The 14,166-nt window shown below is 35.3% G+C and overlaps 1 protein-coding gene across 4 annotated transcripts; it reads right to left on the bottom strand.

The window, feature by feature from the left end:
* Positions 1-1,303: 1,303 nt before the first annotated feature.
* On the bottom strand, positions 1,304-7,625 carry LOC120089991 (DEAD-box ATP-dependent RNA helicase 46). Of its 4 annotated transcripts, none has more exons than XM_039047450.1 (10): positions 7,506-7,625; positions 7,163-7,292; positions 6,415-6,745; positions 5,746-5,901; positions 5,451-5,519; positions 4,655-4,924; positions 3,680-4,030; positions 3,237-3,514; positions 2,522-2,899; positions 1,304-2,348 (listed from the first exon to the last, which is right to left on the bottom strand). In XM_039047450.1, the coding sequence occupies exons 3-10, from the start codon at positions 6,712-6,714 to the stop codon at positions 1,823-1,825; spliced, it is 2,328 nt and encodes a 775-aa protein (XP_038903378.1). In that variant the 5' UTR covers positions 6,715-6,745; positions 7,163-7,292; positions 7,506-7,625; the 3' UTR covers positions 1,304-1,822. The 4 variants fall into 4 exon arrangements, with proteins under 4 accessions (XP_038903378.1, XP_038903379.1, XP_038903380.1 ...); XM_039047451.1 differs by having other exon boundaries at positions 7,163-7,231; positions 7,506-7,619; XM_039047452.1 differs by having other exon boundaries at positions 7,163-7,250; positions 7,506-7,523.
* Between the last annotated feature and the right edge of the window lie 6,541 nt (positions 7,626-14,166).

The following is a 14,166-nucleotide window of genomic DNA, read 5'->3' on the forward strand; positions in this document are numbered from 1 at the left end:
ACTCTTAGAAGTGTAAGCTGTTATATAATGATTCATAGGCTCGATAATCTGTTCGTGCACTAATCCTAAATATCAATTTTGTTCTCCTAAAATTTGTTATTTGTATTCTAAAATTTGTTAATTATGTTTTAAATGTGTTTGGTTTCCAAGATCTTCTTATTGAAATTCAATATTTTTGCAAAAAAAAAAAAAAAAAGTTAATATTGACACGAGAAAAACATCTTACTACCATCATACCAATTTCATCTTAATTATAAATATGATATTAAATTTTTGTCTATTGACTTTTTAAGTGTTTAATTTTGACATTATTAGGTACTCAAGCCAGTTGGAGAACCACCCCAAAAACCAACCATTGAGGTGAGAGAGCCAAGACACTTAGTGCTACATTAGTTAGAACTAATAATGTGAGACAAAAGTAGCCCATACTACCTGGATTTCTAACAACACCCGATCCCCATAAAGTCGATGGCTAGATCGACAATGGACAATGCTTTACTCAAAAACACCCGATCAATACCTTCCAACGATATTCCTCTTCGAAACGTCGACAATCGACTTTGATAAGTTAATTGTTAAAGATATCTCTAACAAGACTAAGATCTTAATCATATTGAAATATAAAAATGAAGAATTACAAGATAAATCAAATTCAAAGCACGTCATTTTGAAAGAAATTGAGATGATTGATAACCATTCAAGATAATTTTTAAAATACTTGCAAATTATATTTTAAATAGTTATAAAAGAGTAGGAATAAAAATAAACCATATTTACTTTGAATTAACAATCTATCACATATACCATCACTATCGCCGTTTAGGATATAATAATAATAACGATAACAGATTGAGCACCTTCTGCTCATGAATCGACTTGCAGTACTTGCATGTTTCACAATACAAATGGCCTTAAAGTTTCACCCCTAAAATTTATTCCCAATTTTGTATAATATAACCAATTTCTTTTAAAGCTATAGTCAACTCCAACTGATTAAAAAGTTCAATGAATTAAAAAATAAATAATACGGCTACATCCAAATTTCTTCGATTCTAAATATAAATATATTCAAAAGCAAACCATTAAAAATTCACCTGATTTCAGTCGTTTTACACACCTGAGAAGGCAGATATATAGATATATGATCAAAAAAGAATCTTTTATTCACAATTCTAAGACTTGACACCCTATTATAACATCCAAAAACACTTTAAAAAATTAGACCTAGAAATTTAGAGGCTAAAATAACCTAACCTAGAAGCCGTGTCTATGGGAAGGAAGACGAGAGGAATGAAGTAAAAAATAAAAATAAAAATAAAAACTGATTATAACAAACTCCATTTTCAAAGTCTAACAAACAACAGAAGAGACCAAAATGTTTTGAAGAGAGCAGCACTGATTTTACTCCCTTATAACAGTTATCATCATGTACATCTCATTGAGACAGACATCACTTCACTACATTTACAATTTAAAGTCTTCTATTACAACCCTTCAACAACACATGTCCATCATAACATGTATTCAATATTCAAAACCTTTCAACCTCTCCCCCCAAAAAATGAAAAGCCTGTTTCATCAAAATATCAAGAGGATTCAGGCACACACTACGCTTGCAAAAACACACCAACTCCTCCACCCTTTTCTGTTGCACCAAAAAGTTGGGGAGGCTTGGAACTTTAGACAGCATAAAAATATTTGGGTCTCTTTATCGTTTCCCCAATAGAATCAGAGCATATGGCACCAAAAGGCTATAACTAACTAACCTCCATTGACACTGACCTTTTCCCTTTCAAGAAGTGGCCTTGGCGATGGATGATATTTATCTGTCTGATACTCCCTTACCTTGTTCGTCTTGCGGGATCATGCCTTCCTCGTATTCTTCTCGAGGATATGAGCGAGAACTCTTTTCGTATCCTCCCCCATCCATTCTATCACTGGGTGATTTTCTTGAATCCTTATCTGGGTTGTCATGTGTGCCTCCAGAGTTTCCTTTTTCCAACATTGCTTTATGAAAACTCAAAACTGGAGAACGCTCTCGTACTGCAGGAGCCCGGTTAAAACGGTTAGGACTTCGGCTTCGGCTCCGGCTCCGACTACGGACTTGGTTCCAGCTTCCAGAACCATTCTTACTACCATTGTCAGTTCCCCGATGTGGAATGTTGCTACGCTCCATCATTGCTTGGTGAAAACTCCGTACTGGAGAGCGGTCATGTGCCGGTCCAGGTCCAGACTTGTCAGGGCTCCAAACGTGCGGACTGTGTTCGCGGTTCCAACTTTTAGTCCGGTCACCTCCCACACCCCTTGGAGGACTCCGACTGCGACCACGATTGTATCCAAAATCATTCCTGTTAACAAGGGAAAATAAAAGCATTAAAACGGCAATACAACCTTCTTATCCACACCCACAAAAAAAAAAAAAAAAAAAAAAAAAAAAAAAAAAATACAAAAAAAAAAAAAGAACATCTCGATGATGGTTGAGCCCCTTCCCCTAAAAAAAATGAATAAAACAAGTTAGTACCTCTCTCGGGAGTCGAAGTCATACCCACGGCCACCACCTCGTTCTGGCTTGGCAGAAGAAAAGGAAGACATTCCCCGTCCACCCCTACCACCATAGTTTGAATCATTGCGTCCACCTCGACCACCATCACGACCATCAGAGCCAGAACCCCAACGTCTAAACTTGGCCATTCCATAACTTCGAGAAGCCATATCACGAAGTTCTGGTGGGACCCGCTGGTTAGCTCCCTCCAAAATTTTAATCAAATCTGAAGCATACTTGGCATCCTGCTCACCGAAGAATGTGTAAGCAATGCCTGTAGCACCAGCTCTTCCAGTACGACCAATCCTATGGACATAATCCTCCACTCCGGATGGGAAATCATAGTTGATAACAACCCTGTAAAGAAAGAGAGATTGTAAGATAGCATGCTCCACCGAAGCAGTTCTGACATTGATTATAAAAACCTGGATATTAACTTTTCCATCCATCACCCCGAAAACACAGAACAAGCTAAGTTTACAAATTTTAAACCACGAGTAAATACAGCCATGTGAACTCTCAATTCTGATGATTTTGTAACCATCCTTTGTTTTTATGTTGTTCCTGTCAAATCCTTTTCATCATCAATCTCTCTCCTTATACTTTGTTCAGTTTGGAAGTTCTCTCTCTTTCAATATATATACAATAAAGAATAGAATATTTTTTAAAATGATCTATATACAGCGATGCAAACCTGATGTCCTTAATATCCAATCCTCGAGCAGCAACATCAGTAGCTACAAGCACAGGAGTTCTCCCTGTGCGAAATTGACCAAGGACGTGATCTCTCTCACCCTGGGATTTGTCTCCATGAATTGCCGCAGCTCCAAATTGGCGTGTTAGATTGCGAGCAAGCTGATCACACATTTTCTTCGTAGAACAGAAAATTATCACTTTTGATCCTGGTTCTTGAGATCTCAATATCTGCTCCAATCGTCTATGCTTCTCAAGTGGTGCTAATGCTTCAATATGCTGCAATGCAAATCAATGAAGTACAAAATTAAAAAATTAAGACTTGCAGCCGAATCAAAAATTGAAATACATACAGCGAAAAAAAGAAACACATAAAAACCTAATAAAGTAGACTGAATGAAAGCTTATCCCAAATTTTGAGACCAGGTACATATAGGTTCATACCTGAGTGATGGACTTGTTGGCGACAAGCTCATCGACATTGCCGATATTGACCTGAATGGGATTAACAAGCAGATCTGATGCAATTTTTCGAACTTCCTTTGGCCAAGTAGCTGTGTACATTAAAGTTTGCCGGCGAGCAGGTACCTCCTTTACAATCTTTCTAATCTGGGGTTCAAAACCCATGTCCAGCATGCGATCAGCCTCATCTAGTACAAGATAAGAAACCTGATGTAGACTGATTCTCCTCATCTCAAGAATATCATTCAAACGACCAGGAGTTGCAACTACAATATCTACTCCACGGTCAATATCCCTCAATTGTGGACCCTTCGGTGCTCCTCCATACAGACACTTCAAATCACAAACAAGAGTTGTGAGTGAGCACCCAAAAAATGGATAGAATATTAATCCAATTTCAACATGGTTAGGAGGCGCACAAGTCAATGGAAGCAGTTACAAAGTGATTGGAGAGAATGAAAAGAAGCTAAAGATTCCAACAACATAACGGGAAACTTCTAAAAGTAATACCTCACCTAACTAGATAATAAAACCAGGACCCCACAAGAAATGCCGCATTACACCATGTTCGAATTCTCAAGTGTCCTCCAAAGATTAAACATTTTAGGGGGTGTTTGGAGGGAGTTGGGGAGAAAGGGGTGGATTTTGCCCTAAGTGTTCCAATGTGGGCATGACTTATTAACTCCTTACACTATTGCCAGTACTAAACACCCCAGTTGTTTATCACCAAAGAGATAACAAAATCATGTCATTACCATAATTTTTTTTAGCAAACAGTTACTAGACCTAAGACTTCAATGCAAAGAAATATGTAAAACACATTTTAGAAATGAAATTAGAGAGTATTCACCATGAGAAATTGGACAAACTAGCAACAATTTGGACATGGAATTAAAAAGCTCCAATCAAACTGAAAAAATAATAATGAAGATAAAACATATATTAGAACAAGCATACCGCACAAGAGATTCTCGATGACTTCCCAAACTTCACAGCTTCATCTTGAATCTGGGTCGCCAATTCCCTTGTTGGTGACAACACCAAAACAGTAGGACCTAGCTTAGGATCATTTCGAATGCGCTTGAGATGAATAAAACCTGGTATTAAGTACCCAAGAGTTTTCCCCGAGCCTGTTTTAGCAATAGCTACAATATCTCTACTTTGAAGAGCAATTGGCCATGACTGCGCCTGAATTGGAGTTGGAGCAGAGAACCCTGCATTATGTACCTGGAAAAGTCACCCCTATTAAGCAGAGGAGGCTTCAAAATATCTGGTTGGTTTTCATTTTTCCATTTTTAGAAGAATACGCTAAGTCCAGAAGAAGCATCATCCCCCATATGCATGCGGCCAATGCTTGCTGATTGCAAGCTGCAGAAGGAGGAGGCCTCTTCTTTCGTACAAACTTAGTGGAAGACTGAATCATCACCAACGGCAGTCCCGGCTGCAAATATGGGTGATTCGGAAAGCCCTTCCCAGAAATTGGTCCACCATAAAAGGGCACTCCAAATTAAAGCAAGCCCCCAAACAAAGAGGGCACCACAGCGTACGACATTAGCTCCTCCCAGGAGCAAATATCGCACCTGCGACAAAAAAGTACAGGTGACAAAAAGAATTAACATGACCCCAGCAACCACTTAACTTTCAGCAGAAACATTTGTTTTAGATAGCTGAGCATTGCTACTAAATAGTCAGCCATCGCTAATCTACAAAGATCAAAATTGACATAGGCATAGAACAAAGTGGAATTTAATACCTCCCTAAGAATCTCAGGTGGGAAACCAGTGGCTTCAAATGATGAAAATGGTGGCGGCACATTATCTCCCTAGAAAGGAATTAACAGAACAATCAATTCTACTAATAGAACAGATATAATGAACATCAAGAAATTTGTATTTATAAAATAGACCTAAATTTCAAGAGGATTAACTGATCCAGATAATACCAAAAAAAAAAAAGAAACACAGAAAACCCAATCATTTCTAAGAAAAGATAGAAATAAATTTCAGTGGTGCTACATTATAATGACCCAAAAGTAGCAGTGCACTCACCGAAAAAGTTATTTCATGTCGTTGACGATAAGACTCAGCAGATAAACCATTTCCTGCATCTGATGGTCTGTGTCCTTTCAACGTTGCTCTTCCATGCCCAGTACTAGGTGTTCCATTTGAGGAATCATGCGATTGAAACGTTTCACCCCTTGCAACCTGATGTAAAAATTGGGTCACATTTATCATATATCGTTGAGTACATAATTTCATTATTCACATCTCATAGGTTTGACCAAAACGCCTGAAATTGTTTTATATTATGAGACAAAATGGCATCCAAAATCGTTCCAGGAAAAGAGTTCAACAGAACTTTTCATTTGAATTTATAAACTTCAGTTGAATGTTTAGATAATAATATTAAACCATACATAATATAACAAGGGCACTTGCATGCCAGTTGGAATCAGAATACAGAAGGTAAAACCAAAAATTGTAATTCTCTCTCACTCTAAAGAAAAAAAAGTTAAACATCACACAAAACGTCTAAAGCAAACTAATTTCCAAAAGAAATTTCATTTGATTCCAAAAGAAGGAAGCCCTAGGGGGAAAATATAAACACATTAATATAAGAAGGGTCGATGCTAGAGGCCTTAAAAAGTTTCAGTTGCAGAAGGATTGATACCCTTTGTAATAGAAAAAGAGAACTACTATTTGTATAATCGACTCTACCTCTTGTTTGGGTGCATGGGAACCTCTTCCATACTTATCGTTATTTTCATTCAAATTATTACTATAAGAGTGGCCTGAGGATGGCTTTTCAATTTGAACGGAAGAACTTATGGACACTATTGATGAATTAAGAGGAGCAGCAGCCACAGGTCTCTCGTATTGGGTGACATTAGTTTCCGGATTCCAAAAGTAAAGATACCCTGTTTTTCCATCAACTAAACCTCTCCATGGTTTGGGAAGGGTTGGATCCTCTGGTGCATATCGTGGTCCAACCGATACAGCAGTAGCAGTAGCCGCCATAACGAGGAACAGAAGATATATAACTCAACGACTGAAAAAAGAAATGCAGAGAACAAGATGAGATGACCATGCAAATCTCATATAAACAACTACGAAAATATTATGCAGATCAATAACCAAACCAATACAACGTGAAAAAACTGCTGGCAAAACTAGAGGAAACATTTTGAACTAAGTATAAGATTACAATACTAGTATTTTTCCCACTAGACACTTGACCAATAATCACTAGGTTTCCAGGAGATAGAACCATCAAGTTTGGAAAATCAGCCTTTCAAAACAGTTCAGAACGCACCGGATCTACGCTCTCTCGATGTCCATTTAAAACAGATAAACATAAACCTTATAAAAATCTAGGAGGGGTTCAACCCACCAAAAATCCCTATCCTTAATCCAAACTAATGCATGAACAAAAACATCGAAATAACCAAAAAGATTCAAAATCAACCTGTTCTGAAGCCTCCGCCGAGCGCAAAAACAGCAGGCCTTGAAAAGAGAAATCCAATCACAAGGAAACCTACAGCATATGCCCAATTCTAGAAAAATGCGAAGGAACGGAACGCAAACGGATACAAAACCTAAAATTATTCAGAACCCATTAAGAGTAAATAACCAAACAGCACATGCAACATAAATTCATGCATTCTTGCAAAGTTTCAGAACAAATAAACAACCGAAACAAGAACCCCACAGAAAACGCAACCCTAAACCAAGAAAGCAGCACCAAAATGAAACGAAAACCGCCAGATCTGCAAATCCAGAAAGGAAATACGAGAAAATAGGATCGTTACCTGATAGAAACGAGGCCGCGTGGACGGAAACCAATCGAAAATCGAAAGGCTAGCGATGCGTTATCTCTCTACCACGCTTCCGAAGACAGAGAAGCGTAGAGAGAGATGGTAAAGCGAAAAATGTGGAAACGATTGCCATTTATAGAAACTGGACGTTTAGCTGTGGCCAACCACGTTCACCCTAACCATGGTTAAGCTAATCCCAACTCTGGTTATCTCGTGTACATTTTCATTTTTCCTATTTCTTATTCACATCTCATCTCATTTTAGGTTTCTGTTGTTTTGGTTTTTAAAATTTCCAAATGTGTATTTTTAATTTCTAAAAACTATTAATTTTCTTTTAATACAATTGAGAGTAGAGGATTCGAACTACGGTGGTTACTACCATATTATGTCAACTGAGCTATGTACGGATTGACTAGAAATTAACAATCTTGAAATCTATATTTATTTTGATTTTTAAAAATTAACTTAAATTAGATATTCTAAAACTTGAACATAAATATGCCAACAAGAGTGTAGCTGACATAAAAATATATAGATATGTAAAAAAACCAAGTACATTTTCATATTTAATTTAAATTTGAAAACATTTTGGCAATCATATTTTTCTCTAGTAAAAATGATTTAATTGAGTTGTATGTCTAAGAAGGACGTTATGTTAACCTTGGGGAGCAACTAGCATTGATCTATTCAACACCCCGATTTTATAATTGAACGCTTTCCAAAATTCAAAAAAAACATCCTCGTTCAGCTTCTCGAGATCTAATTTCCTTCACTAAGCTCTATAGCAAATCAGATACCAAACCAAGAGAAGTAGATGTGGAGAAGTTGTGCACTTCAATCAAGGAAGTTTTGGAAGGAAATGACATTGATTCCATAATTGATATTGGAAAAAACAATTACATTTACACCATTCCTATTGCCCACTCATATTGCCCTCCCTATGGTAAAACTTTCTTCAAATATCCATCTAGAAGATGGTCCGATGAGAGAGTTGTTCTAGATTTCTTTGATCTCTTCAAATCATGAGAGCTAAGAGATTTGATGAAAGGTTTCAATAGTACTGGCAACTAATCTTGGCGAACTTTTGATCATGCAACTTCCTTGGTGTTTGAGTGGTCTCTTACCTTTTTGGAGCGACGATCTATATTATGGAATGCTCCTGCTAATGACAACAAAACTATTTTGTTCATTGAGATTACTAGGTATTTCATTTCATTTCATGTCATATTTCCATTTTTTGTTGAAATATTTGATTTCAAAGGAGCTTGTATAAGACCGGACCACAAAATGTCTAGTCTCACTATATAACACCGTTTATAATGGAGACTTACATTTCACCAGGATGACCATAGCTAACATGACTTGAATCCTGAGTGAGTTTTGAACTCCCGCCTCTGAGGGCGGTCCTTTGATTTGTATGGGTGAGAGTGACCAAATCGCTGACTCAATAAGCTTACCATTTTGGGGATTCGTCTGATTGGAGAGTTGGGAACACAGTTACACAAGAAGGAATTCACTCCTTCCCTAAGGTCGAGGTAAGTAGATAAATTCTCCCTTAACGATTGATTCTGGGGCTTAAACAATGTGACGCCACACCCTTTCTTGGCGCGAGAGAGGTTTAGTAATAGTTGGATTATGATCTATTGTTCATTAGAGAGATCAGTGGTACTTAAGAAGTTAGATGTAACTACAGGGGCAAAACGGTGATTTTTGCCCAGCTACGAGCAATTTGTGAAGGTCATTGCACTGTTGGTTGGTTATATCCATTAGACACAGAAATATATCTGTAGTGTGAAGAGTGCAGTTGTCGATCTTTAGTCGAGTGTCCGACAGTTAATGGACGGTGAATAATTTAATTAAAGAGTTTAATTAATTATTCACGAACCATTAGAACTTCAAGCTACAAGTTCATGAGGTTCCCTCTGTAGCTCAGTGGGATTTAATGAGGATCAAGTTTTGGATTAATTTGAATTGTTCAAATTAATTTAGAGAATTAATTATATGTGATATAATTAAGTTTATTTAATTATATGTGACATAATTACTATAATATATTTGATATATTATAATATAAAGTATTTGTGAGAGGAATTAAATGTTTGAATATGATTCAAATGTTTACTATATGAATTAGATTTATATAGTTAAAATTTAATGTAAATGTAATTTATATTAAATGCTATTAGTGAAAGAAAAGAAACTATAGGTTAAATATTGTATTATGATACAAGATTAAACTATATGTTATATATTGTATATGATATAACATATGATTACATGAATATATAATAAATTGGTTATTATATATTTATAATTTTAATTATGAATTAAAATTATTTATTAATTATTAATTATTTTACTATTAAAAAAAGTTATATTATTTAATTTTAAAATTAATTAAGAGGATGGAGTCACAACTCCTTCCTCCCCCCAATACGTGGTTTAGTGGTAAAAGGGTCTTCATCTTCTTCCTGCAAAAATAGAGTTCTTTTCCCTCTCAGAGAAATTTTTTTTCCTCTTTCCAAAATCAATCAAAGCCCACCACTCCTAGGTCCTTCATCCAGATGATACCGAGGTTTCCAAGTAGTAGTGTCGTTTGGGATTCCAAAGCATTCACTAGTGAAGAAAAGTCTTCAAAGGTAGGTTTTTTGAAAACCCTAACTCTTTTCTTGTAATTTAAGCATGTTGTATATTTTTACAAATACATGATCTCTTCTATCTTCTCTGTAAAATTGTTTTCTAAAAGAATTAGGATTTGGGACGATCCCGCTTTCGCCCAAGGTCCCCTTCCAGGGTTCCTTCAGAATGATCATGATCAAATCATTTGTAGCACATTACAAAAAATGTAACTGTTGGGGTTGATGCCCTAAATCTCTTAGGGCCCTATAGTTTGTAATTATATTGTACAAACATTTTATTTATGTAATAGAATATGTGACGTTTTATTTCAAAATTAGTTGCATTAACCACAAACCAATAAACTAACATCCAAGGTTATCTTGTAGCTTAAATATGTATGTAGAGATATACGGATGGATTATGTTTAAGTGATAACCTAAATGGTTTGTAATAGATGGATAAGGCTAAATACCTTATCCTGGTGACACTACAAGTATGGTCGGCTTTGTAGATGTTATAATTGTTGCAAAGTGCTACAAATGATCTGATCCTAATCATTCATGTGGAGACATGTGAGCGGGGATATTCTATACAAAGGAGTTTGTATAAGACCGAACTACGAAATGTTTAGTCTCATTATATAAAGACGTTCATAATAGAGACTTACATTTCACCAAGATAACCATAGGTAACATGACCTGAATCTTGAGTGAGTTGTGAACTCTTGCCCATGAGGGCGATCCTTTGATTTGTATGGGTGAGAGTGACCAGATCACCGACTCAATAAGCTACCATTTTGGGGATTCATATTGGGGAGCTGGGAACACAACTACACAAAAGAGAATTCACTCCTTCCCCAATGTCAAGGCAAGTAGATAAATTGCTCCCTTAAGGCTGATTTCGAGCCTTGAACAATAAGGCGCCACACCCCTAGCCTGAGTGGGATTTGGTCATAGTTGGACTATGATTTAATGTTCATTAGAGGGATCAATGGTACTTAAGGAGTCAGATGTAACTACAGGGGCAAAACAAGTAATTTTTCCCCAGCTATACTTACGAGCAATTTGTGAAGGGTCATTATACTGTTGATTGGTTATATCTAATGGACACAGAAATATATCTGTAGTGCAAATAGTGCAGCTATCGATCTTTAGTGGAGTGCCCAACAGTTAACGGATGGTGAATAATTTGATTAAAGAATTTAATTAATTATTCACGTACCGTTGGAGCTTCAAGCTACAGGTCCATAAGGTCCCCTCAGTAGCTCAATGGGATTTAATGAGAATCAATTTGTGGATTAATTTGAACTGTTCAAATTAATTGATGGATTTAATTAATTATATATGATATAATTAATTTAAATTTTAATTATATATGATATGATTACTATAATGTATTTGATACATTATAGTATTAAGTATTTATTTGAGAGAAATTAAATATTTGAATATGATTCAAATATTAATTATGTGATTTGGATTCATATAATTAAATTTAATATAAATGAGATTTATATTAAATATCGTTGTTGAGAGAATTAAACTATAGGTTATATTGTATTGGATATAATATTAAACTATAGGTTATATGTTATATTTGATATAACATATAGTTTTATATATATTATATGATAAAGTAATATCGTATATATATATATATTAAGATTTATATTAAAATTAATTTTATTAATTTTAATTTATATTAAACTCTCTCCCCCTTTTTCTCTCCATAATGTGCAGGAGTGGAAGGTGTAGGCTTCAGTCTTCTTCTTCCTGAAAAAATTACATAGAGTTCGATAAACTCAAAAAAAAAAAATTCCCTCCTCCATCCTTTATCTCAATTCGCTCTCAACCAAAATAGCCAGAGCCCCACTCCTAGATTCTCATCCAGAGAATATCGAGGTCACCTTTGTGGCAGTGCCCAATTAGAGTTCGAGGGAATTCAATTGAAGATTCATTCTTCAAAAGTAAGGGTTTTGAACCCTTCTTTTTTCTTCTCTTTTATTAAATCTATGCATGCTGTAATTTTTAGATGCATAATGTATGTTTAATGTAAAAATTATGCATTCTGTAAAATTTTGGGAAAATTGGGATGATCCTAATACCAATTGAAAGACCTTTAATTGGATCCTTCAATTGGTATCAGAGTCAGGTTTTGATTCCAATTTTCCCTAATTTTCAGAATGTTTGTTACAGTGTTGGTGGGTAACTCATTTGCTTTATTCATATGACAAATTTTGTGTTGAATGGTATGCATTTAATTGATGGTTTCGAGATTGGATGTCTTAGATTCATTTTTTTTATTTTACATTTTTTTGTTTTGTAAAGGCCCATGGTTTTTGGGCATAATTCACTATCAAGTATGTATTGATTGTCCTCGAGTCATTCATGATGGTTCCTGTCTAGATTCTGGAGAAAACGAGGCAAAAAATGGTGGAGTTTCGAAGCTGTTTGAAATTGTACAGTAGGCGACTATGAAGGTTCCCAATGAAGGGTTCTTGAGCAGAAGCAACGGATCGTCCTAATTCCCAAAATTTTACAAAACACAATTTTACAGACAAAAGGAACAGATCATGCATTTAATTATACAAAAAATACATCATGCTTGAAAGAATTACAAAATAACTAAAAAGGGTTTCAGAAACCTCTTACCTTTGAAGACTTTCTTCAATGGAATCCCTCTCCAATGAATGGACAACACCACAATGATTACCGCGGTATTCTCTGGGATGAAAACCTAGAAGTGCGGAGCTCTTGTGATTTTGGATTGAGAGGGAGAGATTGATTGAGAGAGGAGAGGAAGGAAAAAGCCTGAGAAAAGTACAAAACTGTTTTGTCTTCTTAAATCACTAGCCAAAAGGCAGAAGAAGGGGATCCTTCATCTCCATCTATCAACCACCCACATAATATGTGGGTGTAGAGAAAATTAGGAAGGAAAGTTAATTCCCTCCCAATAATTCAAATATAAAAATAATTAATTTTAAAAAATAATAATTTAAATTAAATTAATAAATATAATATAAGATATATATATGTGTGTGTGTGTGTGTGTGTGTGTATATGTATATGTATAATAATTAATTTATTATACATATATACATAACTATATGTTATACCACATATAACATATAACCTATACTCTTTATATTGCATCAAATACAATATAGCCTATAGTTTCAATTTTCTCTCACCAATGACTTTTAATATAAATCACATTTACATTAAATTTAATTATATGAATCCAATTCATATAATTAATATTTGGATCAGATATTTATTTCCTCTCATAAATATATAATATAATGTATTAAATACATTATAGTAATTATATAATATATAATTAAATTAAACCAATTATATCACATATAATTAATTCCCTCATTCAACTTGAACAATTCAAATTAATCCAAAAACTGATTCTCATTAATTCTCGTTGAGCTAAGGAAGAGACCTCATGGACCTGTAGCTTGAAGCTCTAACGGTATGTGAACAATTAATTAAACTCTTTAATTAAATTATTCACCATTCGTTAACTATCAGACACTCCATTAAAGATCGATAGTTGCACTCGTCGCACTATATATATTTCTGTGTCTATTGGATATAACCAATCAACAGCATAATGACCCTTCACAAATTGCTCGTAAGTACAGTTGGGGCAAAATTACCTATTTTTCCCTTGTAGTTACATCTAACTCCTTAAGTACCACTGATCTCTTTAATAAACAATAAATCATAGTCCAACTATGATCTAACCCCACTCAGGGCATCGATCCCAACATCACATATTTTATTACATAAATAAAATGTTTGTACATTACGATTACAACTATAGGACCTACGAGATTTAGGACATCAACCTTAACAAACTGTAAGTAGCGTCATGACGTTGTGTCGTAGCATCACGACGCTGCGATACGGCTAACGAAGGAAAACTTCATAACGTTGCGACGCTCCAAGATGGAGTTCTCACTTGGTTAGCTCTGGTTCGCACGTGGTTTGTGGTCTGCTAGTCTGGTTCGATTCGTGGGTTCTCC

The sequence above is a fragment of the Benincasa hispida genome, chromosome 11 (genome assembly GCF_009727055.1).
Source record: "Benincasa hispida cultivar B227 chromosome 11, ASM972705v1, whole genome shotgun sequence".
NCBI lineage: Eukaryota > Viridiplantae > Streptophyta > Magnoliopsida > Cucurbitales > Cucurbitaceae > Benincasa > Benincasa hispida.

What these genes read in the sequence shown, in the direction of transcription:
- LOC120089991 (XM_039047450.1), bottom strand. Translation starts at nt 6,714, where the DNA reads ATGGCGGCTACTGCTACTGCTGTATCGGTTGGACCACGATATGCACCA. An exon ending in CACCTGAGATTCTTAGGGAG is followed by an intron (nt 4,925 to 5,450) that starts GTATTAAATTCC and finishes TGACTTTTCCAG; the next exon opens with GTACATAATGCAGGGTTCTC. An exon ending in CATCGAGAATCTCTTGTGCG is followed by an intron (nt 4,031 to 4,654) that starts GTATGCTTGTTC and finishes TGTGATTTGAAG; the next exon opens with TGTCTGTATGGAGGAGCACC.